The sequence below is a fragment of the Chinchilla lanigera genome, unplaced genomic scaffold (genome assembly GCF_000276665.1).
Source record: "Chinchilla lanigera isolate Chin_1 unplaced genomic scaffold, ChiLan1.0 scaffold00053, whole genome shotgun sequence".
In the NCBI taxonomy this organism is placed as follows: Eukaryota; Metazoa; Chordata; class Mammalia; order Rodentia; family Chinchillidae; genus Chinchilla; species Chinchilla lanigera.
The window spans coordinates 7577807-7605403 of NW_004955454.1; the positions used below are offsets into that span (position 1 = coordinate 7577807).

General features: G+C 37.5%; 1 protein-coding gene across 4 annotated transcripts in view; it reads left to right on the forward strand.

The window, feature by feature from the left end:
• Spidr (scaffolding protein involved in DNA repair) overlaps positions 1 to 27597 on the forward strand; it is a 349934-nt gene that overhangs the window by 217663 nt on the left and 104674 nt on the right. For all 4 annotated transcript variants that reach the window (XM_005396031.2, XM_005396032.2, XM_013520203.1 and 1 more), the window contains 2 exons: positions 6298 to 6493; positions 8185 to 8435. In XM_005396031.2, the coding sequence (XP_005396088.1) occupies positions 6298 to 6493; positions 8185 to 8435 (447 nt within the window). The remainder of the gene's footprint in view (positions 1 to 6297; positions 6494 to 8184; positions 8436 to 27597) is intronic.

Sequence of the window (27597 nt, forward strand, 5' to 3'; positions counted from 1 at the left end):
CATTCTGTAATCCTTTAAACTACAATATGTTTTCTATTTCTTACAGATTGGCTTCTTTTCTGATTTGTGTGTTTATGTGTACTGGAGATTGAACTCAGGGTCTTGTACATGCTAACATATGTTCTATTTTGAGCTATATCCCCAGCCCCAGAATTACCTGCTTTTTCACTCAGCATGGTGCCCAGGAGATTCATCCAAGTCATTATGTGTATCAACAGTTTATTCCTTGTTATTGTTGAATAGTATCACCTGGTATGGATGTAAAAATTGATTTAACCATTCATCCATTGGTGGATATTTAAGTTGTTTCCACTTGAGGCCATTATGAATAAAGCTACTATTAATGTTCAGATTTGTTTGTTTGTTTGTTAGCTTTTGGTAAATTTTCATTTCTCTGGGATAAATGCCTAGTAGTACAGGTGCTATGTTGTTATGATAGTTTCATGTTTAGGATTTTTTTTAACTGCTGCTGATCTGTGTTTAGATGTACAGTGCCCTCAAAGCCTCATGCAGTCACAGGTGGGACTTTTTCAGAGGTGGCTGGATCTAGCGTGTGTGACACAGGGATAGATTCATGGTGCAGTGCTAGAATCAGGGGCACTAGGATTAAGGGTAGGAGTGCTACCCACCCTAAGCCTGGATAAGATATAAGGGAGAGAAAGAGTTGTGGTTGTCCCTTGTTGCTTTTGCTACCTTGTGCCCACCATGAACTGTTCCTCCTCTGCAACACCTATCTGTTGTGCCACCCTGCCTTGGAACCAGCCAGTGATGGACTGAAACCTCTACAAACTGTCAGCTAAATAAACATTAACCCCTTTAATTCTGGGTGTTGGGTAATGAGAGAAGAGTAACTAAGACAACTGCAAAACATCTCCAGAATGGTTGTACAATTTTTTATTCCCACCAGGAACGTAGGAGCAATCTAGTTTTTCTGTATCTCCGCAGCAGTTGGTGTTGTCATGTTTTTGTTCTAGCCACTTTAATAGGGTAGTGATATACCTCATTGTAGTCTTAATGTGATTTTTTTTTTTTTTTTTGGTGCTGGAGACTGAACCCAGGGCCTTGTGCTAAGCATGTATTCAACACCATTTAGCTTCATTCCTAGCCTAAAGCTGCATTTTCCTGGTGGCCAAAGATACTGAATATCCTTTTATTTGTACCTTGCAATTTCATAAAATACTGCATTTGGTCACTGGTTGAGCTCTGGCCAGTGGAATGTTGGTAGAAGCAAGATATGCTCCTTGCAGGGCCCCCGAAAGTTCTTTTACATTGAGTTCCTTTACACTGATCTGTGTGTCGTGCTCGCTTCGGCAGCACATATACATTGATCTGTGTGTCCTTCCACTCTTACAGCACAATATTGGTCTTTGTAGCTACACAATAAGTATTGAAATTGGATAAAGTATTTCTCTTCATTTTGTTCTTTTTCAAAATGTTTCAGTTATTCTTTGCCATTTCGTATAGATTTTTGAATGAGTTTATTTATATCTCAGAAAAAAGTCCTACTGGGATTTTGATAGGAATTACTTTAAATCTATATGTCCATTTAAAGAGAATTGGCATCATTATGATAATGAGTCAACCCATAATATGATACACCTCTCTACTTGTTAAGATCTTCTTTGACTTATTTCATCACTGTTTTTGTTTGCTTTATTTTCATCACTGTTTTGTAGCTTCAGTGTCTTGTTCATTTATACTGACGTATTTTTGTTGTTTTTCTTACTTAAAATGGTATTGTATTTTTAATTTTGGCATCCATGTGTCATTGATAGAATATAGAAATATACTTGTTGAGTTTCTGAAAAGTTGCAAAACTCTTACTAGTTCTAGGAATTATTTGCAGATTCCTTGAGATTTTTTAAATAAGCAATTATGAAATGTTTTATTTCCTCTTTTCTGATGTGTATTCTTTTCTTTCCTTTTCTCCCCCACTGCACTGGCTAGAACTTTTGGTATTATGTTGAGTAAAAGGAGGAAAGAGGAAATCCTTGCCTTGCTTCCATTTTAAATGGAAAATATTCATTCTTTCACCATTAATTATGTTAGTTGTAGAATTTTTATAGGCATTCTTTATCAGGTTGAGAAAGTTTTATATTTCTCATTTTCTACATTTTTCATTATAATGGATAGTGAATTTTATCAAACGGTTCTTCTATGTCAATTGATATAATTATATGATTTTTATTTTTTAGCTTTAACTTGGTGGAGGTGGTTTTTAAAAAAATGTTGAGCAAGGCTTACCTCCCTGGAGTTAACCCCACTTAGTCATATGTATTGTCTTTTTATATTGTTGAATTCCATTTGCTGATATTGTGTTTTAAGGGGTTTTGTGTTCATATTCTGTTGTTGTTTTGAGACAGGGTCTGGCTGTGTAGCTCAGGCTGGCCTTTAACTTGAGATGATCCTCCTGCCTAACTGCTGGGATGATAGGGGTGTGCCACCATGCCTGGCTTGTCCATAGTCTTAATGTATTTTGGTCTACAGCTTTTACTATCATTGGTCTAATATTAAAGTAATACTGGATTTATAAAATGAACTTGGAAGTGTTTCCTTCTTCTACATTCTAGAAGAGGATGTGCAGAATTGGTGCTAATACTTTTCTCCAGTGAAAGTATCTGGAGCTGTAGATATTACTTTTGGGAGTTTTAAGATTAGAAATTTATTTTCCTCAATAGTTTTTAAGGTAACTTACTCATTTTTATCTCTTTAACAAAATGCTTGAAATATAAACTTACAAAGAGAAAAGCTTATTTTGGATGTTCCAGTCTGATTGGCCCTTTTATTTTGAGCTTGTAACAAGGTAATACATCATGGTGGGAAGAGCTGGTGAAGCAAAATTGCTTGCTAAGAGTTAGTAGGGGACTGAGGTTCCACAGTCTTCATCAGGAGGAGCCCCCAGTGAAGTAAGTACTCCAATGACCTAGGTAGGCCTCTCCTTGTGAAGGCTCCACCACCTCCCACTAGTACCACCCTTGGGACCAACCCTTAACATGGGCCTTTGAGAGACTGTCAGCATCCAAACTATAGCATACGACTATTCACATAATGCTGTCTATTCAGTGAACCATAATAGTTTATTCTTTTTAAGAAATTAGTTCATCTAAGTTGTAATAATGTATGTGTATAGAGTTTTTCATAGTAGCCCTGTACTAGCCTTATGATGTCTACAGGGTCTGTAATGATATCTTCATTCTTGATATTGGTAATTTATAGCTTCATTTTTTGTCAGTCCACTCATGAATCATTTTGAAAGACCACTCTTTGTTGCCTTGCTTTATCGGTTTTTCTGTTTTTAAATGTTTTGATTATTGATTTGAGGCTTTTCTTCTAATATAAGCTTTAAAGAGTATACAGTTCCTTTTCAGTGCTACTTAAGCTGTTTCTCACAAATTTTGGCATGTTAAACTTTCATTTTCATTTTATTTTTAAATACTTTTGAGACTTCCTTTTTGATCCATGTATTGCTTAGAAATATATTGTTTTATTTCCAAGTGTTCATAAATTTTCATTTTACCTGTTACTGATTTCTAGTTTGATTCCACTGTGATCAAAGTAAATATTCTGTATGATTTTTTTTCTTTTGAATTTGTCAAGATTTGTTAACAAATGTGGTCTCTCGTAACATGTTTATGGCACCTAAGAAGGGTATGTACTCTGCTGTTGTTGGATTCTCTCTGGTTGTGCTATCAAATGTTGACAGAGGAATATTAAAAATCTCGAACTCTAATTGTGGACTTGTTGATACTTTTTTCCGTTTGGTTTTATAATTTTTTTCTTTGTGTGTTTCTTTTTAATCTATGTTGTTTGTTAAGTACACATTTAGGACTTAGAACATTGCTATATGTTCTGAGTGGATTGACCTTTTATCATTATGTAATCTCCTTCTGAGTCTGTCATTTTCTTCGCTCCAAATCCTAGATAATATAGTGTTAATATTGCTCCTTCATCTTTTGATTAATATTTGCTGATATAACTTTTTCCAACATTTTACTTTTATCCTATCTCTCTATATTCAAAGTGAATTTCTTAGGGACAGCATACAGATGGATCATATTTTTAATACACTCTGTCAATCTCTGTCTTATAATTGGTTTATTGAGACCATTTACATTTAATATAATTATTGATATGTTAGGACTTAGGTCTGGTTTTGTTTTGGTTTGATTTGGTTTTATTGAGACACAGTCTCACTGTGTAGTCCAGGCTGGCCTTGAACTAGCTATATAGCTGAGGTGGTCTTGAACTCATGGCAATCCTCCTGCCTCAGCCTCCCAAGTGCTTCCATTATGGGCATGCACTACTATGCCTCGCTAAGTCTACCTTTTTACCTTTTGTTTTCTGCTTATTCTTTTCCTGCCATTCTGTCTCTACATTCATTGATTTTTTTTTTTTCTGTGACCTCCTCCAAACTGATATGGAGCCTACCCGTGATATATTTTCTATCAGTTCTGAAACATTCACTTTTAAGAAACATTCAATTTGTTTTCATTTCTTTGCTGAAGCTATCTTTTTTCATTTGTCTCGAGTTCATTCATAATTGCTCAGTGAAATATCTTTATAGTAGCTGCTTTAGCACCTTTGTCTGATAATCCTAGCATGTATGTATGTTGTTTCAGTAGTGCCATCTATTACATGCCTCTTTTCCTTGAGGTTGAGATTTTTTTCCTGACTCTTACAAACAAATAATTTTAGATAACAAGTGATTTTAGGTAAAAACCTGGACATTTGGGGTGTTATATTATGAGATTCGGGTCTTATTTAGACCGGTTTTAGGTAGTGTCATCTGACATTATGTAGGAGAAGATGGCGTCAGGATGTCACTGTCAGGTAGAGGTAGAAAGTCATGTTCTGTGTTTGATACTTAAGAGAGAAAAGGACATTCCTGCTGAACAGGGGTCTGCATTCCTGCTGAGTCTCCAGTGATGATACCCTGGCTGAGAGAGCCGCGAGTGTCTTGCTGCTGCCACTCAGGTGGCTGCTCCTGACAGCACTGGCAGTGGTGACAGTCCTAGCTTTCTGGGATTTCTTTGGCACCACCGGAGGTTATTACTGTTAGGTGGAGGTGAAGTCCAGGTACGCAGCTAGTCTCCCCTCTCACAGTCGCCCCTTTCACTGCAGGTGTTCTGGGATTCTCCTGCCCCACCTTCCCACCCTACCCCAACCTGGCAGTTGAGACTCTTCACCAGTGAGGATAGCAATTTAGGCTGTCCACCTGGCCTTCTAGAAAGTGTGGGAACCTGTCATCAGCTTTTTGTGGTGTTTCGCTGAAGCAGAGCAGTTATCCAGGTATTTTCTGCCTTGCTCGGCTATCCCCTTCCTAATTTTTTTGATTAGAGAAAGTGGGCTTTAGGGGCGCTTTTCTGGATCCGCACCTATTGCTGTTTTCAGCTCAACTGTTTTAGCTCCAGTTCTGGGATAAGGGAGAGACACAAAGAAATCCCAGGAGGACAATGCTGTCAGTCCTGAGGTTTTTGGGTCTTAACCTGATGTGCCTTCTCTACTTTTTAGGGTCTTCTTAAGGTCATCTTATACTTTATATATAATGTCAGGCACTTCAGTCGTGCTCAGTGAGAGAAATAGAGAAAGGTATCACTACTACTTCCTCCCAGATCTGAAGTCCTCAACTTTGCTTATTATCAGCATTTTCTGTTTTGATACATGGACATTAACATGTTTTACCTCTCCGATGACTGAGAGAAACCAGGAGAATTTGGGTAGCATATTCCCACACTCCTTTTCTACTTCAGTGTGAGGCAGTTCAGTAACATGGTCAGTTTGATAGCAAAGGTAGAAATTTCTTTGTGATTTCATATCATATTCTTTGAAAATTAGCGATGTTTAACTATCTCTAGGTTTTATTGTAAATAACAATTAATTCATTGGGTACTTTCTTGTGCCTGTTGATAGTCTTTGCTCATTCTCTGTATTTCTCCCTGGGAGGGCCTTGAGACCTGCCCTAAGGAAGCTCAAACCTGAAAACTTCATTCCTGACATAGGACTCTCACTGGAAAAATAAAGTCAGATCCACTAACAACCATACTTGAGAATTAGGGGCAGCTGGCACTCTGCAGGCCGGCCTGGTCCCAGCTCTCTGTTGGTAGGGATGACTGTCACTCCCTGTGCTAGCCTGCCCATAGCTGTCCATCATTAGGGATGGTTGTCACTGCACAAGCTGGCGGTGGTCTTAGCTATTGGTAGCAAGTATGTGATTGCTCTTTACATTCCCAATTTAGCAAAATATAAAGGAAAATTCAATTTTACAAATAAACTATTCAATTTTGTTCTCTTTTCCAGGCAAAAACTTATTATCCCAAATGGAAGTTGTCCTGTTATTCTGAATACTTACTTTTGTCAGAAATTTGTTGCCAAAGAAGATCCAGAAACAACTCAGAAAGTGTACTGTCGGGATACACCCCTTCCAAGAAGAAACATCACTTTGGCTTGGAGGTTTAGAATTAAGGATGTAACAGATAATTCACCTGAAATCCAGGTAAAGTCTCATTGGCTGAGAGGTTTTATGCTTTCAGTAATATTTGAGACTGGATTTGAAAGGACTTAGGTGTGAGGATGTTCATTTTTGGACCTCCTCCAAAAATATATGCTGGAGCTTCTTATTATTGTTATCCCTGAAAACACTGTAGTTCAGATCAGCATTTAGCTGTGCCCTTTTTATCTTCCTAATTATGTATTTTTTATCTTTATTCTAATTTAGTAAAGTATATGAAAATATTTTCTGTGTACACGTCTTACAACTAAGACACTTAAACCCATCTTTATTTAAAAAAAAAAAAACAACTTTTTCTTTTCCATACTATATATATCCCTTGAGAGATAAAGAATTGCACAAACTGGTGATTGTACACTAGAGATTGATTTTTGGAATTTTTATGGCCTTGATCCATGATCATTTGCCAGGATGAATTTTGGGAACCACTAAAATTCACTGGCAGTGGGCTACAGGAATCATCACAAAAAAAAAAGGTGGAATTGACATATTGAGGAAGGTAAAATTATATAAACTCACAAACTTTTATCCTGTTTTTGTTTGGTTGGTTTGCTTTGTTTTCAGTACTAGGGATTGAACAGTACTAGAGTGCTCAGCTATATCCCCAGCCCTTTTTATTTTGAGACAGACTCTTGCTAGATGGCCCAGGCTGACATCCTACTTACAGTCCACCTGCCAAGTAGCTGAGACATCAGGGGTATACCATTGCATCCGGCTACCCTGTTCTATGCCATATAGCCAAGCAAAAATCTCCAGTGACTATTTGAAGAAGTTTCTTGAGGGGATTATTGAAAAAGAGGGCTCTCTAATTGATTTAGTTATAACATTTAAAATATGGCTGAGTGTGCATTTTTAAACAGCCATGCAATGTGAAATTTTTTTTTTTTTTTTGGTTTTTCTCTGGTACCGGGAACCGAACTCACGACCTTGCCAGGCAGGCGCTTTTGCCGCTGAGCTAAATCCCCAGCCCCTGCAATGTGAAATTGATGAGGTATACTTTTGACTCATAACATTTTCAGTGAAGCTTCTGTTGTAGCATAATGGTTGAAAATATGGTGTTTGGCACCATAAGCCATGGTTCAAATCTTGCCTCAGCCATTTTATGCTGGGTGACCCTGGGCAGTCTCTGTATCTCAATTTTCCCAATAATATGGGGATAACGATATTACATCCCAGAATAGAGCCTGGAAGACAGAAAGCATTTTAGAACTATTGTCTTAACAGTAGTTGATGTTATTGCATAGGGTAGTTTGGAGAATACATGAAAATGCAAAACACTTAGCCTAATAGATGCATATATGAGTACTAAATAAAATGCTTCATTTTTATTATACCCTCTCATTCTTTCATTTGGTATTTTACTTTGTCCTATTAAATTTGTCCCCTCAAAAAGAAAAAAAAAATGTAATGTTTGCTTTCCATAAAGTATTTGATAGCAGAACTGTCCAAGCTGGGATTCCATTGGTAGGAAGCGTTCTGCTGTCCACATTGCTGTCTCCTACCTGTCCCTCCTCGGCAGGCTGGGTACCTGGCAGAAATGGAGCCTCCCAATACACAGTCATTGCTTTTTTCTTCACCATTCCTTCAGTTCAGTGAAGATCCTTTGGATAACTTGGTGGGTGGCATGATATATTGTAGGCCAAACTGAAACAGCTCCCTTTGCATGTCTTGACCAGGTTTTACATAGTGGCCTGGTCACCACAAGTACAAGCTGGACCCATGGGCACGAAGAGGCAAAGCAGCACCTCACAATTGGCACTTCCTCAAAGGATTCTCTCCTGGATGTGGTAGAAAGCCAGGGAGCTGCCCCATATTCAGAAGTGAGGGTTCAAGTGGTGGTGCAGAGAGTTTATTTCCTTCCTGGTAGAGACAGCACCAGAGGCCAGCAGAGGAGCACCTCAGGGCATGAAGACCAACCTGGAACCCGGTGAGTGGCAAAATGTACACATGGAGGGGGAAGGTTACCCAGACAGAAGGCTGGAGAAAGAAGAGATCTGCCTGGTGCAGTTGCTAGGCTGCATTTACTAAATCCATCGGTTGTTTTTCTATAACTTTGTCTTGTATTAACATTTGGAACACATAGTATGATAAAGGATTTTATCTACTTATTTACATAAAAAGCCCTACTAAAAATTGAAATTGTTGCATTTACTTTTAATGGCCCATGTTATTAAAAGTAATGAAAATATAAGAAATATTGGTATTGTTCTGGAAAACAAGCAAGGTTACCATACTAAAAAGACCCCTACATCATCAACTTTCCTGTATGCCTTAAAAGACTGAGAAAGTGATTCCAGTTAGCGGTCAGAGAGTACTGCTTCAAACAGTGTGCATTGGAGATGGTTAATAGGACTTCTGACAGTAATGTGAATGTTACATATCTGCATTATCCAAGGAAGTAGCCTCTGATCACATGTAGTTATTGTTCAGTTAACTTGTGGCTAATGTGACTATGGAACTAAATTTACATTTTTATTTAATTTCAGTTAACTTTCTTTTACACTTCCTATAGTGGACAGCACAGCTAGATGGCTACATGAACAAAGGCCAAACCACGATTCAAAGTGCTTTTCTCAGATGAGTGTGGGAAGGATGTCTTTTCTACCCAGATTTAGGCTCTTCCTGGTTTTGTGTTTTTTCAGATACCTGAAAACCCCTCACTGACTGAGCAATGTATTTTTTAAAATATTTATTAGTACGTGTTTGCAGTACCTAATGATTACATTCATGGTGCTGGTGCATAACACATCTTATTCTTCTTACCTCCTGTTGCCCTCCCTACATCTCTTGGTCCCCTTACCCTTTGCAAAAGATCTGTCTCCCCATTTCCTATTATCTTTCATTTTGCTCTTTTTTTTTTTTTTGGTTTTTTTCCGGTACTGGGAATCGAACTCATGACCTCGTGCTTGCCATATTTTGCTCTTTAAATTACGTATGCTTTGGGTTTTCTCATGTAAGAGAAACCATATAATATTTAAGTTTGTGTGTCTGATTTATTTTACTTAACATTATTGTCTCAAGCTACATCCATTTCCTTACTCAAATTTTTTGTTGTTCTTTAAGGTAGAGTCTTATTCCATTGTATGTAAATACCGCATTTTCTTTATCCATTCATCTGTTGGTGGATATATAGGCTGCTTCCAAGATTTAGTTATTATAAGTGGTGTTACTGTGTACATGGGTATGCTTGTATCACTGTAGTATGATGTCTTTAACTCTTTCCTAGAAAAGGAATATCTGGATCAAGTAGAATTTCTAGTTTTAGTTTCTTGAGGAATCTTCATGCTATTTTCAAAATGGCTGTACCAGTTTACACTCCTACAAGTAATACAGAAGGATTCCCTTTTTTCCCCCACAGTCTCACCAGCATTTGTTATTGCAGATATTCCTTGTTTAACAACCTACCTGTATCACGACTCTTCAGACTTACAACCAAGACACACTGTTCAGAATTATAACCCATCTTTTTTGTATGGTTCTGTACATCTTGTTTATAGAGCCTCAATGTCTTTTTATTACAAGTACACCTTTTATTATAGTATACCTTTTTATTACGATAGTGTAGTTTTTCTGATTGTACAATATAGAACTGTAGTTTTTTGTTCTGTTCTGTTTTGTTCTGTTATAGCATGTAAGTGCTATGCAAATAAAAGCAAAGGCATCAGTTTGGAATTTACTTTGACCATTTCTTTGTTCTGAACATTGTAATGTACACACTATGTACAGTTCCTCATTTAGTGACCAAGTCACTTAATGACCCAGTCACAGGAGCAGACCTCAGTTCTTAAACGAGGAATGTCTTTTTTGATTTCCTTATGATAACCATTCTTTTTCGGTTAGGACAGAATCTCAGTGTTGTTTTAATTTGCATTTCTCTAATTTCCAGAAATGCTGAACATTTTTTCATGCATTTATTGGCCATTTGTACTTCTGAGAAGTGTCTGTTCCAATCAGTTGCCCATTTTTTGATTGAATCTTTTATTTTGGGAAGGTCTAATTTTGTATGTTCTTCATATGTTCTAGGTGATAGTCTTCTGTCCAAGGAATAGCTGACAGAATTCTTTTTTCCCATTTTGTGGGTGTCCCTTCACTCCATTAGTTGTTTTCTTTGCTGAAAAAAGTTTTTAATTTTATGTAATCCTATTTGTTCATTTTGATGTTATGTCTTGTGCAATTGGGGTTCTGTTCAGAAAGTCCTTGCCTATGATTTCAAGAGTTTTACTTATTTTTTCCAGCAGATTAATGATTTAGATCTTTGATCCATTTTGATTTTTCTTAGTACATGGTGAGAGGTATGGTGCTAGATTTAATCTTCTACATGCATATAGCCACTTTTCCTAGCACAGTTCGTTAAAATGGTTAATTTTTCTCCAGCATATGTTTTTGGCACCTTAGATAGTTGAATGTGCCTGGGATGGTTTCAGAATCTTCTATTCCATTGGTCTACATGTCTGTTTTTGTATCAGTACCATGCTATTTTTATCACTGTAGCTTTGTCATGTAACTTGAAGTCTGGGATTGTGATGCCTCTTGCTTTGCTCTTGTTGCGCAGATTGGCTTTTGCTATTCTGGGTCTCTTCTGGTTTAATATAAATTATAGGACTTTTTTTTTCTAGTTCTCCAAGGAATGCTGTTGATATTTTGTTTGATATTGTATCAAATCTATATATTAATTTCACTAGTATGGTCATTTTGGCAATATTGGTTCTACCTATTTAAGAATAGAGAATATGCATCTATTTTCTGATGTCCTTGTTGATCTCCTTTTCTTAAGTACTATAGTCTTCATTATAGAGGTCTTTCACGTCCTTGGTTAGATTAATCCCTAAATATGTGCTTTTCTTGAAGTTGTTGTAAATGGTATCCTTTTCCTAATTTCTTTCTAGGTGGATTCATTGTTATTATATAGGAATGTCATTAATTTGTGTGTGTTGATTTTCTATCCTGCTAACTTGTTGAATTTGTGTATTAGTTCTAGTAGTATTTTGGTGGAATTTTTTGAGTCTTCTATCCAAAGATCATATTTTCTGCAAATAAGGATAGTTTGACTTTTTCCTTTTCTATACATATGCCTTTTATTTCTTTCTCTTGCCTGATTGCTCTGGTAAAGTTTTGAGCACTATATTGAGCAGGTGTGGTCATAGTGTATATCCTGGTCTTGTCCCTTATTTTAATAGGAAAGTTTTCTTCATTTAATATGATGTTGGCTGGAGGTTTGTCATAAATGTCCTTTATCAGAAAGAGATAAGGTCCTTCTATACATAGTTTCTTCAAAATTTTTACCATGCACAAATGTTGGATTTTATCAGTTGTTTTTTCTGCATCTGTTAAGATGGTCATGGGACTTTTGTCCTTCTGTTTATGTTATGTGTTATATCTACTGATTTGCATATGTTGAATTGTCCTTGCATTCCTGGGAAGAAGCCTATCTGGTCATGATATGTGTTCTTTTTAATGATTTCTTGCATTTTGTTTGCCAGTGTCTTGTTGAAGATGTTTGCATCTGTGTTCATTAAAGAGGTTGGCCTATAGTGTTCTTTTCTTAGTTAAGTTGTTACCTGGTTTTGGAATCAAGATAGTGCTGGCTTCCAAGAATGAATTTTGGAATACTCCTTCCCTTAGTTTCAATAGGGTTTGAGGAGTATTGATACTAGCTCTTCTCTGAAATTCTTGTAGATGTCAGTAGTGAATACATTAGGACCTGGACTTCTTATGGTTGGTAGATTTTTTTTAAGTTGTTGCTTCAATTTCATTGCCTATTATTAGGTTATTCAGTTTTTATATCTTCTCAATTCAATTTTAGTAACTCATGTTATCTAGGCATCTCTCAATTTCTTCTGGATTCCCAAGTTTATAGGAATACATGTTTGTGAAATAGATACTTATAATCTTCTAGATATTGGGGACCTCAATTGTGACTTGAGTATGTCCTTAGGTTATTTATTTGGGTGCTATTTTTCTTTCTTTCTTTCTTTCTTTCTTTTTTTTTGTCTTTTTGAGACAAGGTCTCACTATGCAGTTCAGGCTGGCTTTGAGCTCACTTTGTAGCCCAGGCTGGTCTCGAACTCACAACAATCCTCCTGCCTCAGCCTCCTGAGTGTTGGGATTACAGGCGTGAGCCACCATGCCCAGCTTGGGTGCTTCTAATGTAAGCATTCACAGCAATAAACTTCCATTTTAGGAAAGCTTGCATTGTGTCCCATAGGTTTTGCTATGTACTGCCATTATTATTTTATTCTAGTAACTATTTTTAAATTTTTCCTTGATTTCTTCTGTGACCCATTTACTATTGAACAGTGTGTTATTTTATCTGCAAGTGTGTTCAAAATTTCTGTGGCTTATTTTACCATTGCTTTCTAGTTTGAGTACACTGTGATCTGACAATATACACAAGATATATACTGGTATTCAAAGCATAAATATTTATAATTGTTATCTTTTCCTGTTTAATTATTTCCCTTAGCTAATATGTATTGACCTTCTTTGCCTCTTTTAATCAGTTTTGGCTGACGTCTACTTCGTAGAAAAGTAGAATAGCTGTTCCTGCTTCCTTTTGGCGTCCTACTGCATGGAATCTTGTTTTCTATCTTTTGAGCCTGGAATTTTTGGATCAAATGTGTCTCTTGTACGCAGCATACTGTTGAGTTTTGGTTTTTAATTAAGCCTGCCTATCTGTGTCTTTTGGTGGAGAAATTGAGACCATTCACATTATTCTACTGAAAAGTGTTGATGTATTCCCGTCATTGTGTTTTCTTCTTGTTGATTCCTTTTCTCCGCTTCTGTTTAACAACTCATTGTAACCAATGTATTCATTCCACTTTTTGGCATTATTAGCTTCTTTGTCTCTATCTAGGATATCTTTCAGAATTTTTTGGAGTGCTGGTTTGATGTTTATGAATTTCTTAAAGTGCTCTTTGTCATGGAAAGTCCTTATTTGTTCATCAATTTTGAAAGATAGTTTTGCAGAATATATTAGTTTGGGTTGGAAGTTGTTTTCTTTTAGGGCTTTAAACACTTCACCCCAAGCTCTCCTAGCATCTTAGGTTTGTGCTAAGAACTCTGCTGTGAGTCTAATGGGTTTACCTTTATAAGCGATTTGGTGCTTTTCTAACAGCTTTCAAGATTCTGTCCTTGGAAGGGACTTCTGCGATTTTGACTACAATGCGTTGTGCAGAAGGTTTTTCCTGATAGTAGCTATTTTGGGTTTTGTATTCCTCACTTTGCTATATTTTAAATTCCTTCCCCATACTTGGAAAATTTTCTGCTGTCATTATTGTAAACAGATTTTATGCCATTCATGCATCTTCTGATTTTTCAATAATTCCAGTTAATCTTAAGTTAGTCTTCTTTGTGTCATCTAGCAGCTGTTAGAATCATTTTCCATAATCTCTTGTCATTTTTACAGTACATCTGAGTATATGATAACCTGTATCAAGCCTGTTTTCTAGTTTTGACATTCTTCTCCCATTATTTACTTCTATTCTCCATACTTTAAATAGAATTTTCTATCTCCCGCATTTCTGTATGGTATGTTTTCATACAATCTAGTTCTTTCCTAAATGGTCATTCATGTTTTGTTTTCTTCAGCTCAGCTAGCTTTTTATTTGTATCTTGTGTAAGCTCACTAATCATTTTATTATGTTCATTGTGTGTTTAGTTATATCATCTTTGAGCTCATTGAGCACCTTATTGATTTGTATTTTTGTTTGTTTACTTTTTTATTATTTCTTATAATTCATCTGTTTGACTTTGTACCGTCAGTGCCCTGTGGATCAGCTTTGGGCTAGTTGGGAATTTTTTTTTTTTTTTTTGGTTTTTCTCCGGTACCGGGAACCGAACTCATGACCTTGCGCTTGCCAGGCTGGCACTTTGCCGCTGAGCTAAATCCCCAGCCCCTAGTTGGGAATTTTTAAAGGTATTTTGTTGCCTTATTTTCTCATTTCTTTTTTTTTTTTTTTTTAGTTGTGTTTTTAGTGGTAATTGTTTTGTTTTTGTTGGTGAGGTTGATTAAAGACTTTCTTACTAATATGGCAATCTCTTTAGTTAGTGTCTACTTTCCATTGATGTGCTTTGGGCATGGATGACTAATAGGCCTTTGTCTCTGTCCCAAAATCTGACCACCTTCATTAATCTGGGGAGGGGAAGATGCAGTGTAATTGCCCCAGCACATAGTTCTCCAGAGCCTGCAGTAATGTTCATGACACAAACACAAACCAGCTATTGGCATACAGTAAAAACCAGTTAATACTAACAACTGTGCCACCACTGACAATAGCAAAGAAATTAGCAACAATAATAGACTGAAAAGACAAACTGGATATTAGCATACCATAAGAGTCAAAGAATCAATAAAAGCTACCAGTGTACCACCCTTAGCAATAGAAAAGATATCTGCAATAATACAGGCATAAAGACAACCCAAACGTTGGCACCCAGTAAATATCTGCTAAATACAATTATACCACTACTAACAATAGGAAGAATTCAACAATAGTAGCATACAGTCAACTAAATCTCTGGAAATAATGAAACTTACTAGTAGTGCTAATAAACATGGGGAGTGAAAGAAGTAAATTTGAAAAATAAAGAAAAGGAAGATGAGAGAAAAGTGAGTAATGGGATCCAATCAAAGAGTAACAGAAAATTAATAGAATTAGATAAAAGTAATAGAAAAGAATAAAGAAGGAAAAGAAGAAAACATTTAAAAACAGACCAAAAGAAATCAGAAAAAAAAAAAAGCAGAAAAATAAAAATAACCCACCCATCCTTCTTAAAAAACCAACAGAGAAAAAAAGAATAGAATCCAAAAACGTTTTTTGTGTACCATGAGTTATTCTTTCCAGGGCCTGCAGCATTGGAAGCCACCAGGTACGAGAAGGGATAATGAGTCACTACTAAGTGCTGTTTTGTTTCTGCACTCACTTTTTTGTGTGTGAATGCTGAGTCCTGCCCCAACTTTCATGCTGGGTGTGGTCAGTCTAAGGTACCTGCCCTAAGCCTGTATTCGTTTCAGCCACTCCCAGTTTTCATATCTCGGTGCACTCCAAGTCACTGCTTTCTCTTCCTGTGGGTTTATGGGATGCCCCTCCCCACTCCAGAGGCTCCTTTGTGCATATACCTGAGGCTGTGGCAGCCATCCAAGCCAAGGTGTATCTCTGATCATTTTGGCAAATGAAGAAAGCGGATAGAACAGTGTAGGCAGAGGGTGATGCTGGGAGGGTGGTTCAAACAGTCCACTGGACTTAATGCCAGCACTTCAGACCCAGCCCCCTCTGAAGACCACATACAACCTGCCTGGCTTCTCAATACAGAGGGTGGGACCCCTGTGTCCTCCTGGCCTGAGCTTAAACTTCAGAAGGTGCCTATTTCTAACCTTCACCCTTTCTGTAACTGTCTTTTGTGGCCATCCTCCAACAAGCCATTGGTAGAATAACCCCAGAAACCCTGGCACGTAGTTGTTCTGAGGCTCTGATTCCAAGAGTAGCTGAATCTTAAACAATGAATCCCTTCCCAAAATGACTCCTGATTAATCTCTCTCAAATATGGTGAGAGCTGCAGTGGATTTCTTCTCTAAATCTAGCTTGCTATGCAGAAGGTCTTATTTTCAGAGTAAAGCCCGACACTATTTTTGCAGTTCATGGTAACAGTTGGGCTTTCTGGCGGCTAGCTGTGCTGGTCCGTTGTTTCTCCCTGGGGCTGCCAGTTCTTTCTGGGTTTACGTTGTGTTTGCAAAGACAGGAACCCCTCCCAGGGAGCCGGGATTAGCGTTCCAGCCTACTTCACTCTTTTACACTATCTGAATTGTCTTCAGTTTCCCTATCATTTCTGGTTTTCCTTTCAGCTCTTTCTTAATTCCCAGAGCTTTTGTTTTCTCTTCATTAAGTTGTTATTTTCCAGTGTTGTGCATGCAGGTCCTGGAGACACTATTACATGCTGTCAGATCTTACCCTGCCATCTTCCTTTCTCCTCTACCTTACGTATTTATGTCAGAGCCTCAGCATGACCTTTTGAGATTATGTTTCTGATGATGCTATTTTCAAAGCCGTAAGATAGATTTGCACAGACTAGATATTAAAAGTATACATGCCACTTCATCAGAGCAGTCATTTTTTTCTTCCTAAATAAGAAAATAGTATTAAAACATCTTATTCAGGCAGAAGAGCAACAGGAAGCACTTCTGTGTTAATTATGAATCATCTTCAGGTGGAGGTAGTTTATTTCAAACCACTATGAATTTCAAATCTTTTGCAGATTTCTTTAACTCCTGCAGTTAAAGAATTTTTTTTAGAATTATAGAAAAATGTTCCTTTTCTTTTCTTTGGAATGTGTATTTGTGGGAAATGTATTAGATCAGATTTAAGTTTTTTACTATGACTTGTAGTTGTGGACTAGTGTTAAACCCTTGCAGTTAAATATGTGGTTAATTTAAGTAGAATTATCCAAGGGAGGCATACATTAAGACTTAGGCTTAGTTTGCTTGGCTTTTTTCATGGTGCATATTTAGTGTTAGGCTTTGGAGAAGGGACTGCTAGTAGCTTGACAACGAGGATCCTATAATGCTTTCTGAGCCTAGCACCCAGACCACATACTCCCAGGACAGAGCCAGTGGGGACTGAGTCACTGAGAGAGGATGGCATCGTGAAACTAGTAGTGCAGTCGCTTCCCTATGAGTAATCACAAACAGCACGCATCTTGAAGGCTGTCCTTCCAGATCCTTCCAAGGCACCTGTTTTACTTGTTGAGTGAAGATAAGAAAACTCAAAGCTAAAACCTGGTGAATTACTGCCTATAATTTGCATTGTCAGTGCTTTGCATTTGTACCTTGGGACATAGGCTTTGACATATCAAATGGGAATGTGCTTATGGTAGTTTGAAAGAAGGCCATGCACAGTCTTTAAAAAGAAGAAAACAGCATTCAGTTATTCAGATATAATGAACATATGCTCTGCATAGTGCATTTCTCACAACACATACAAGATTGCACAACACTGGGACTAGAGGACATTATTCCCATTTCAGAGATGAGAAAATGGCCTCAGAGAGGTTCTCACTTGCAGGTAGTTATATATGTGGGCAAAAAAGAAAAATATAATGGAATATAGAATCTCAACATGGTAGGGTGGTAGACAGTATTGGGTCAAAAGGAAAGAAAGAAAAGTACATTAGGGCCAGGCTATATTTGAATTAAGACTGTCAGGGATTAGGTTCTCCTGGGGCAATAGGAGAAACAGAAGTTCCTTGCTCAGGAGAGTTTGTTGGACTGTGTTGGAAACTGAACTTTTAAACAGGTGGTCATAGAATTTGGCCTTGAGTTTGAGGACAGGGCTGCTGAGATATCTTCTGGGTACAAGTTCTGAGTGTTAATATTTTCTAGATTCACTTGCTAAAATAATGATCAAGCTTGGAAGTATGTAAATCATATTAATATAGAAGGAGAATTGTACTTAACCCACTGCTAGTTCTCTGTGTGGTAATGAGCATATTAATATGTCTGCCTTGGAGACACATTTAGCCAGATGCTTTCTAATGTAGACTTTAATGTATACAAGTGTAGTACATGTAGAAAGGAGAACATTATTGCAAGATGTATATGTGCAGACTGAAAGATTCCTTTCTTTTTTTGTTATTCTTTCTACCTTTGGCTTCCTGGTCGTAGATGACTTTTAGGGACATCCTGTGGGGTACATCTGGGCCTGTCCTCACACACATCTCAGCAGATGCTGAGGAAGGTGAATTACATAGGCAGTCCTCTTTTCCAACCAAGATTGGCTGTCAGTCTGGCCTTGGTGCTTTTCAGAATGGCTGTCCTTAAGCTCTTGCCATAATTTGCTGTACCCAAAAGATCTTCTAATTATCAGTGAACTTACAGACAGACTTGGTCATTAAAGTGTCAGAAGTTATTATGTCAGAATAAGGCCTATGGAAAAAGAAACAAATGTGTGTTTTAGTGACCTCTCTTGGCCACAGCTGTTCCCCTTATCCTCACACAGTCTAGATGGGACAGTTCTTGATGAAACTTTGTGGTAGGTTTACTTAGCACCTCAGCCATAGGTGTCATCTCAGTCTGTTCGCTGCGTTCTGGCAGTATGACTTTTTTGAGGTCAGTAAGGGATCATCTGTGATCGCTATCAGCAGATTGGTGCCAACTGTAAAACTAAAGGAAATTTATCTGAAGCCAGCCAGTCCTGTTCAGGATCAGAGAGATTGGATAAAAAGGCTTGTGCCCTCTGAGCTGTGAATAGTGATCAAAAATATACTTCAGATTTCAGAAATAGAACATATAAGAACTTCCCACTCATTGTTCTTACTGTGACTTCATTTAACTCAAGCTATTCATGAAGGCATTTCTGTAATGTTCCCCAAGGTGTGTAAGTCAGAATAACCAACATAAACCTAAAATTTATAAATTACTAAGATTAAAGGTAGTGAAAAACCAATATAGAGGACACTCCCTAAGCACTGGAGTAAGCAATCTAGTCAGAACCCATATACAGATTTTTCTAGATCCACTGGATATTGAATGATAATTAAATAAATGCATGACTAATGAAACCATAGGCTTTTATTCTTTTTTCTTTTGCATTGTACTGGAGGTGGAACTTGTGCCTTGCATTCTAAACTTTTTTTATTTTAAAAATTAAAAAAAAAAAATAACAAAACAACAATGAAGACAAAATCAAAACAACAAAAAATGATACATGACCTCAAAACAAAATGATAGGAATTAACAGTGGTTGCTACATTGCATACTGCTGTCTTCAATGAAATTGCTCAGTTCACTAGACATAAGAATGTAAGATTGATCAAACAATCAAAGACAGTAGCAAGTGTGCCTTGGATTTGGTAAGGAGTTTCTGGGCGATTATATGAATAGGAGTTGAAAAGGCTGCTGAAATTGGAAACTAGCTCAGCACTGAAGCAAGAAGAGGGACAAACTTTGACAGAGACTGTTTTGATAATTAATAAGAGAGGGCCGGGGAGATAGCTCAGCAGCACAAGTGCCTGCCTGGCAAGTGTAAGGTCCTGAATTCGATTCCCGGTACCAAAAAAAAAAAAAAAAAAAAAAAAAAGATAATTAATAAGAGAACAAGAATTCCAAGTTTAAATAGAACAACAGAACCGCAGTGAGAGCATTTGTCTCTCTCTTTTTGTTTGTCTTTTTGAGACAGAGTTTCACTGTGTAGTTCAGGCTGGCTTTGAACTCACTTTGTAGCCCAGGCTGGACTGGAACTCAGCGATTGTCATGCCTCAGCCTTCTGAGTGCTGTTATTACAGGCGTGCATCCCCATGCCCAGCCTCATTTCTATCTCTTGTTTCCAAGTGGTGCCTGTGGGTACCACTTTTCTCTTTAAAATGCAGGGATAGAGGCAGACAATTTAACAGAAAGAATAAAAGGTCTAGAGTTAGACTGGTTTAGATGCAGCACTGACTTGACCCTTAGCAGGGAAACTTGAGATAAAATATTTCCCTATCTGTGAAAAGGGAGCCATAATGCTAATCATAATACACTGAGATTCTGCATGTAAAGTATTTAGCGTGATGTTTCCCATGAACAGCTCACTAGTTCTTTAAAAGCAGCACAAAGACACTGATAAAAAGCATTGTTATAATAATAGAAACCTAAAAATAAGCAAAGATTACATTACAAATCAGCCTTCAGGTTTTGAGGCTTTGGTCCAGCTGCTAGGGAGGCTTGCTTGAAGTTCATTTTACTTTTATGCTTTTGGTATTTCATGCCCATCCCTAGCTGTACTACTATCAACAAGGAGTTGATGATAAGAACATTTATGTAAACATGTAAAATATGACCACCTTTGTCATAAACCTGTTACAATTTCAGCCAGCCGTGGTAGTGCGTGGTTATAATCCCAACTAATCAGGAGGTTGAGTCGGGAAAATGGCAAGGCAAGTGGCAAGTTCAAGGCCAGCCTGAGTCAGGAAAATGACAAGTTCAAGGCCAGCCTGGGCAACTTAGGGGAGGCTCTATCTCAAAATTCTTTTTAAAAAAATTTAAAGATCTGGGGATATATTTCAGCACTAGAGCATTGCCTAGCATGTGTGAGACCATAATTTCAATCCCTGTACCACAAAAGCAAAAACTGCCCTAATGCTGGGTCTAGTATTGGGTGATGCTGGTAATCATGTTCGGTGTATTTTTGTTTTTGTCTAGAACATTAAAAAAATAAAGATCTCCTAGACTCCAGTAATGAGAATGACCCGGTATTAAAGCAGAATGAAAAGTGCGAGCTATAAGGTAACGAGTGTAATCACTGGAGGACGTGTGCTTGATGTGTGTTTGGACTGTAGAGAAAGGCGTTGTATGAAACTTGCTAGACTCTTCTTTGCGGGGGACAGAGAAGAGTTGTTGGCCAGCTGCACTGCACTGAGTCCCTCTGTGTGCTCACAGACAGGTCCCCTGAATGGCTCTTCTCTTTGCATGTGAGCCATTACTTTCCTTTCTAATAAATAGTTTGGTGATCCACTGAACTGTTTCTTTTTGTGTGTATTAAGGTAAGGTGGTTCCTCAAGGTCATTCCTTCTCTGGAACAGCAACATATCCCTGCCCATGGTTAAAGAGCCTGGAGGAAAGATGACTCCCTCATACCAAGCAGAGCCATCTCATTTGCTTTTCTGTGCACTACCCTATACTGTCAGAGTCTATGGAGTAATTTAACTGACTGATCTGTTTAGTATCACATTTTCATAAGGTACTGTAATAATGTCGTAGCATATGTATATATCCTCATAACTGATGCCATAGCCCAGTAGATTTTTCTTACCTGTGTTCACTTAATAAATTGAATCATCTCTTAATCATGGGCATTGTGTTCATGGGTTTTAAGTAAATCCTTTAATCTCAGTCACCTACCTCTTAACGTTTTTCATATTTCTTTTCTAAAACAGTTCTTGGTGGTGCATTCCTGATGATATCAAAATCATTTGACACTATTTCGTCTCGGCTCCATCTTACTACTGTTAATTCTAGTTGACATCCTGATCTTTTATATTCTTCACCATTCTTCCTGTATCCATTCTGACTTACAACTATCCAAGCCCAGGGAATTACAAAGCTTGTGCTTATCATTCTTTATTTTGTACACGGAGACCTAGAAATTAGAACTTGACTGAAGGAGAGCTAACAAAATCTGTCTTAACCCCAACCCCCACCTTTTTAATCTTAAAAAATCCACATCCTATTACTGAGAAAGCTGAGATAGGAAAATTGCAAGTTCAAGGCCAGTTTATACAACTTGGCAAGACCTTGTCTCAAAATTAGAAAATAAAAAGGGCTGAGGATGTAGCTCAATGGTAACACTCCCCTAGGTTTGATTCTCAGTGCTGAAAAAAAAAAACCTCACATCTCATAAAATTCACTTATCGAAAGTTCATAAGTTTATGGGTTTCATATTTATGGAATTATACAATAATAACCATTATCTAATGTTGGAACATTTTTGTGACCCATGAAAGAAACTCCACACTAACTGACTGCCAAGTCATCATTCCCTGATCATCTCAGCCTCAGCAACTATTGATCTATTACTTTTTATTTCTATAGACTTGTCTTTCCTAGATATTTCATATAAATGGAGTAATATATGTAGTCTCTTATGACTGGCTCCTTTCACTTATAATGTTTTCAAGGTTTATCTATGTTGTTACATGTAACAGTATAATCTTTTTGTCTAAATAATCACCCATTTTATGGATATACTTTATTTCGATTATGTATCTCTACTACTTGATGTATTCTGGGTCACTTCCACTTTTTGACTAATAGGAATAGTGCTACTATGACCATTTGCATAGAAGAGTTTTGAGGAGACATAGTTTCATTTCTCTTGGGTAAGTATCTAGGAGTAGAATTGCAGGGACATCTCATAACTCTGTGTTTAATACTCTGAATCCTCTAAGCAACTTAGTTCCAAAGTGACTGCATCATTCATTTTATATTCCCACTAGCAGTTTAAGAGGGTTCTAATTGCATGTCCTCAACAGAAGTTATCTTTTTTATTGTAACCATCCAGTGAGTGTGAAGTGGTATCTCATTATAGTTTTGATTTGTATTTCCCTAATGGTTAGTGATGTTGAGCATCTTTTGTTATGTTTATTATTTATTTTAGTTATTTGTATATCTTCTTTGGAGAGATCTTTCATGTTCTTTGCCCACCCCTACCTACCCCAGCAGTACTAGGAAAATCAAACCCATAGGTGCTTTACCACTGAGCTGAATCTCCAGCTCTTTTTATTTATTTGGAGGCAAGATCTCACTAAGTTACACAGGCAGGAGTTAAATTTATGATCCTCTTGCTTCAGCCTCCCTAAGGGTACTGGAATTACAGGTGTGTGCCACCTTGCCTGGATGCCTCTTTTTAAAATTGAGTTGTCTTTTTATTGTTGACTTGCGAGTTATTTATATGTTCTGGATACAAATTCTCCATTAGATCTATGATTTACAAATATTTTTTCTATTCTGTGTGTTTTTTCACTTTTTGACAGTGTCCTTTGAAACACAAGGTGTATAATGTTGATGTACAATTTATCCTGTTTCTTTATGTGTGCATGTGTATGTGTGTAACTGAGAATTGAGGCTAAGGCCTTCATCATACACAAGCACTCTACTCACTCAGCTATGTCTTCCGGCCTTTTCTAATTTTTATTTTGAGGTCTCAATATTTTGGTTTTTGCTTTGTTTTGTGCTGAAATAAGGTCTTGCTTTGTAGTCTGGGTTGGCCTTGAACTCACTAGCCCAGACTAGCAAAACTCACGGCTTTTATTGGATTAGTATCAGGTTATAGCTAATTGAAATTTTAAATGTTTCAGCATAAAGTCAGATGGGTAGATAATTTTAAAGCGGTTTGTTCATGTTCTTTAAATACTCATTTGATTTGTGCTGTCATTTATAGCTACCTTTCTTAAATAGCGTTTTCAGTGAACTTACGGATAATGTGAAAACAGCAGTAAAAGCTTTTGTGTTCTTTTTCTATGTATTATACCAGCAATAAATTTGAAGGAAGCATTTAAAAATGGCAGTTTAATGACATAGGTATAGGCAGTTATAAAAATAAAGTTTTGACAGTAGACTTAAAATAATGTAATAGCAAGAAGAATTTTCCAGAATTATATTCAGATATGTTATGTGCAGCCATAATTCGAAGTTTGCATCTTAACATGGCCATGGTAATTTTCCAGCACATGTTATTTATCAAGATCGAGAATGATTTCATGGTGGCCCCGTATTAAAGCCATGGATCTTGCCCTCCCTATTTCTGACCTCTTTTCTCTGGAAATTTTTGCTCTTGAAAGAGGCTGGAGACGTGGGATAGTCTGTACCCCTACTCCTGTGCCTACAGCTGCATCCTGCAGCTGCAGTTAGGTCACACTAGAACTTTTCTATGAGCCAGACTACGGTTCTGGAATGTCCTTTCCTGAGATAACAGCGCAGAGAAGAGCCATGAGACACAGAGCACACAGCCTCGCAAAGTCTGCCTGGGTAGCCGTGTGCAAGCCCACGGTGTCACATGCGGCACGAGTGTGGTGAGATCAAGTCTGACCTGACTTTGACTTCCTGCCTCAGTGGGGCTGCTTCATTTGCTGTCCCTTTCCTTCCTGTTTGCCTCTGTCAAGTGACCTACTCTGCCCTGTCTTCCAGCTACTGCAGGACTCAGAGCACTTGGTGCAGCCAGCTGGCATCTTGGAAGACTCACCCTTCTACTGATTTCTTGGCTCTCTAGTTCTAGATGGCTTAAGCGAGATCAGCTTCATCCCTACAGAAAATGAAGCAAACAGATCTTCCCAAGCAATTCTTGGGATGAACACTGTCCTTCCCCAGAGTGAGAGACTGCGGTATATGAAGAGATAGCCTTGTTCCTTCCGGAGCTTTTTTCCTGGTAGTGATATTATAAATGTTCTGAACCTTCATATTTACTTACATACATACAAAAGAGTAACATTCGAGGGTATCAAGACAGGTGCTTGTTTACATGGTAAAATTAATGACCAGATATTATACATTGCATTGATAATTTGCCAGCAGTTTCAAAAAGAGACTTTTTTTTTTTTTTACTTCTCCCATTTAACCATAAATAATTCTTCTGAGGTCATGGGCAGTGACTCATCTGGTTCTGGTTACCGGGCAGTGAACAAAGTGGACACTTAACAAGTATGTGCTGATGGGAAAAAATAGTGGCCAAGTGAGCAACTGAGTAGGTGGGGTAGGGCTGTGTTCCCCTTCTTTTCTCAGAACTAGCTAGACCAGGAAGCTGGCTTATACATGCTGTCGTGTGTCATGTACTGACAGAGAGCCCAGTGAGGTGGGAATTGCCAGGAGTTCTCTGCTTTAGGAAAAAGGTGACCCTTATTTCAGTCCAGTCAGATAGAAGGTGAGACCCTTGGAACTAGGATCCCTGGAGAGTGTTTCATCAATGTGATGGAGCAAGGAAGAGGACAAAAAGGAAGGACCCAGATCTGAAAAAGGAGGAAGGGGAGCAGCTCTTTAGTGAAGATGTTTATAAAGAAAAAAAGAATCCAGCTGATAATGATACAGGGTTTTAAAATACAAAAAAAATTCATTACAATTAATGCAGAAGTGAGGAAGGTCAAGAAAAAAAAACAGGTAGATAATTAAAGTATTAAAACATAGAATTTGCCAGGTAGAGCTCAGTGGCACAGTGCCTGCCTGGCAAGCACAAGGTCCTGAGTTCAATTCCCTGTACCAAATATATATATATTTAAGATATATTTATATATTTAAAAATAAATATAAAAATATACATATATAACATTTGACATGGTCTGAAATCAAATTACCTGCAAGAAAGGAACCCATATACCCATTCCTAGAATGAAGCAAGAAGAACTGAGCCAACCAGGGGAAGCTGATGGAAGGGGGCTTTTCCAGGTCTAGGAGAGGTCTGTTGTACGCACCTGTGTGAGGGCCTCAGCTGTGGACCTGGCCCACCACCTTTTTGTCTTAAGCACGTGACCATTCTTCCCCTCCACAGTGGGAAATCCCAGTGTAGGTGTCAGAAGTTTCTGCTAAGGGGACAAAGAAAGGGATCGAGCTATGTTCCCTTGTTCAGGAGCAGGAAGACTGAAATAAATGTTAACAATGTCTCCTGTATGTGTACCACTTTAGTGGGCCCAGAAAGCTTCAGACACAGCTTATTCAGCTCTGTACCTCCAGTCTTTATTGTAGAATTCTAGCTACCTAGGAAACCCACAGGCCCTGGATTGGGAGAAGCTGAAGCTCTCTGAGGGCCATTTCTCCATGAAGTAGAGAGGAGTAAGAAATTGCGGATCTGGTCTTTGAAATTTTTGAATATTTGTACTTTCAGTCTTGGCTGAGTAATATGTCATCCTCTCTCCAAAAAAAATTAGAATGAGATTCCCTAAGTTGATAAATGAGATACAAGGATTACTGCATATAGGAGGCAAGAGACATTCACTATGGGGGGTTATGAAAGAACTGTCTGGTGATTTGCCTTTATGTTAAAATTTTTAAGGCTGGGCATAGTGGCACACGCCTATAATCCCAGCACTCAGGAGGCTGAGGCAGGAGGATCATTGTGAGTTCCAGACCAGTCTGGGCTACAAGGTGAGCTCAAGGCCAACCTGAACTGCATAGCAAGACCCTGTCTCAAAAAAAAAAAAAAGACCAAAAAAATAAAATTTTTAATTTCTTCCGGGTGCTTCCTAAAGAATACTACCTGATCTTTGTTCTGTGTTTGGGTGGAAAGTTGTACAGTCTAAGGCTGAGGTACAGCAATGAAGCCACGTAGCTGCATGGCTTACACCTATGATTCATCTGTTGCTTCTGCTTAAAGAGCATGCTCAGTTAATATTTTGGTTAAAAATAACACTGTGTGTGCACTTTCACATATATACATTCATATGTGTATATGAAATAATATATGTGTATATTACCTTATATATGTATATATATGTGTATATTACCTTATACATAGATGATATGGTTTTTACATTGGAAGAGGCTGTTTCTAGTCACTGTCTTCAAGGTGGAACTATGGGACAGGCTCCCTGAATATCTGAGAGAACCATGGGAACTGTAAGATTGTACACACAGTACTTTTTATTTGTTCATTTGTTCTATTGAGATGAACAACACAAAATTGGACACAATGGCAAAGCTTAAAATTAAGTATCTTAAAGTGTATGATCAGTAATAGTACATTCACAGTGTTGTACAACCTCAACTTAATTTGATTTTGAAATCTTTTCCTCATCCCAAAGGAAACCCTGTATCATTAAGCAGCCCTTCCTGTTAACCACTTCCCCAGTCCATGACTGCCACTAATCTGCTCTCTGTCTCTATGTATTTACCTATTCTGGATGTGTCATATTTCATATAAACAGAATCATACCTTTTGTGTATCATAGCGTAATATTTTCAAAATATATCCATGTTGTAGCATATACTATTTTGTTGTTCCTTTCTATGGCTGAATAATATTCCATTGTTTGAATATACTAAATTTTTTTATCCATCAGTTTATTTGTGTTTTATTTGTGTTTCTTATTTTTGGCTACTATGAATAATGATGCTGTGAACATCTGTGTAAAACCTCCACTGTAGACATATATTTTTATTTCTGTTACATATACCCCCGTATCAGAATTGCCAGGACTAAATAGTAATTTTGTGTTTAACTTACTTAGGAACCACCATACTGCTCTCCATAGTGGCTATACTATCTTAAATTTTTACAAACAATGCAAAATGCTGTGAGTTTCTCCACATCCTTACTAAAACTTTCTACTTTCTTTTCTATTTTCCCCTCTTCTTACCTTCCTTCCTTTCCTTTTTCCTTCTCTTAATCCATCCTTCCTTTATCCTCTTTATTTTTTTAAATAGCAACCATCCTAATGGTATGAAGTGATACCTCATTGTAGCTTTGATTTGCATTTCTCTAATGATGTCGAACTTCTTTAATAAGATTTTAATTTCCATATCTACTTTGGGGAAATGTCATCCAAGTCTTCTACACATTTTTTAATTGTGTTGTCTTTTTTGTAGTTCAATTGTAAGAGTTTTTAATATATATTTGGATTACAAAACCCTCTCAATT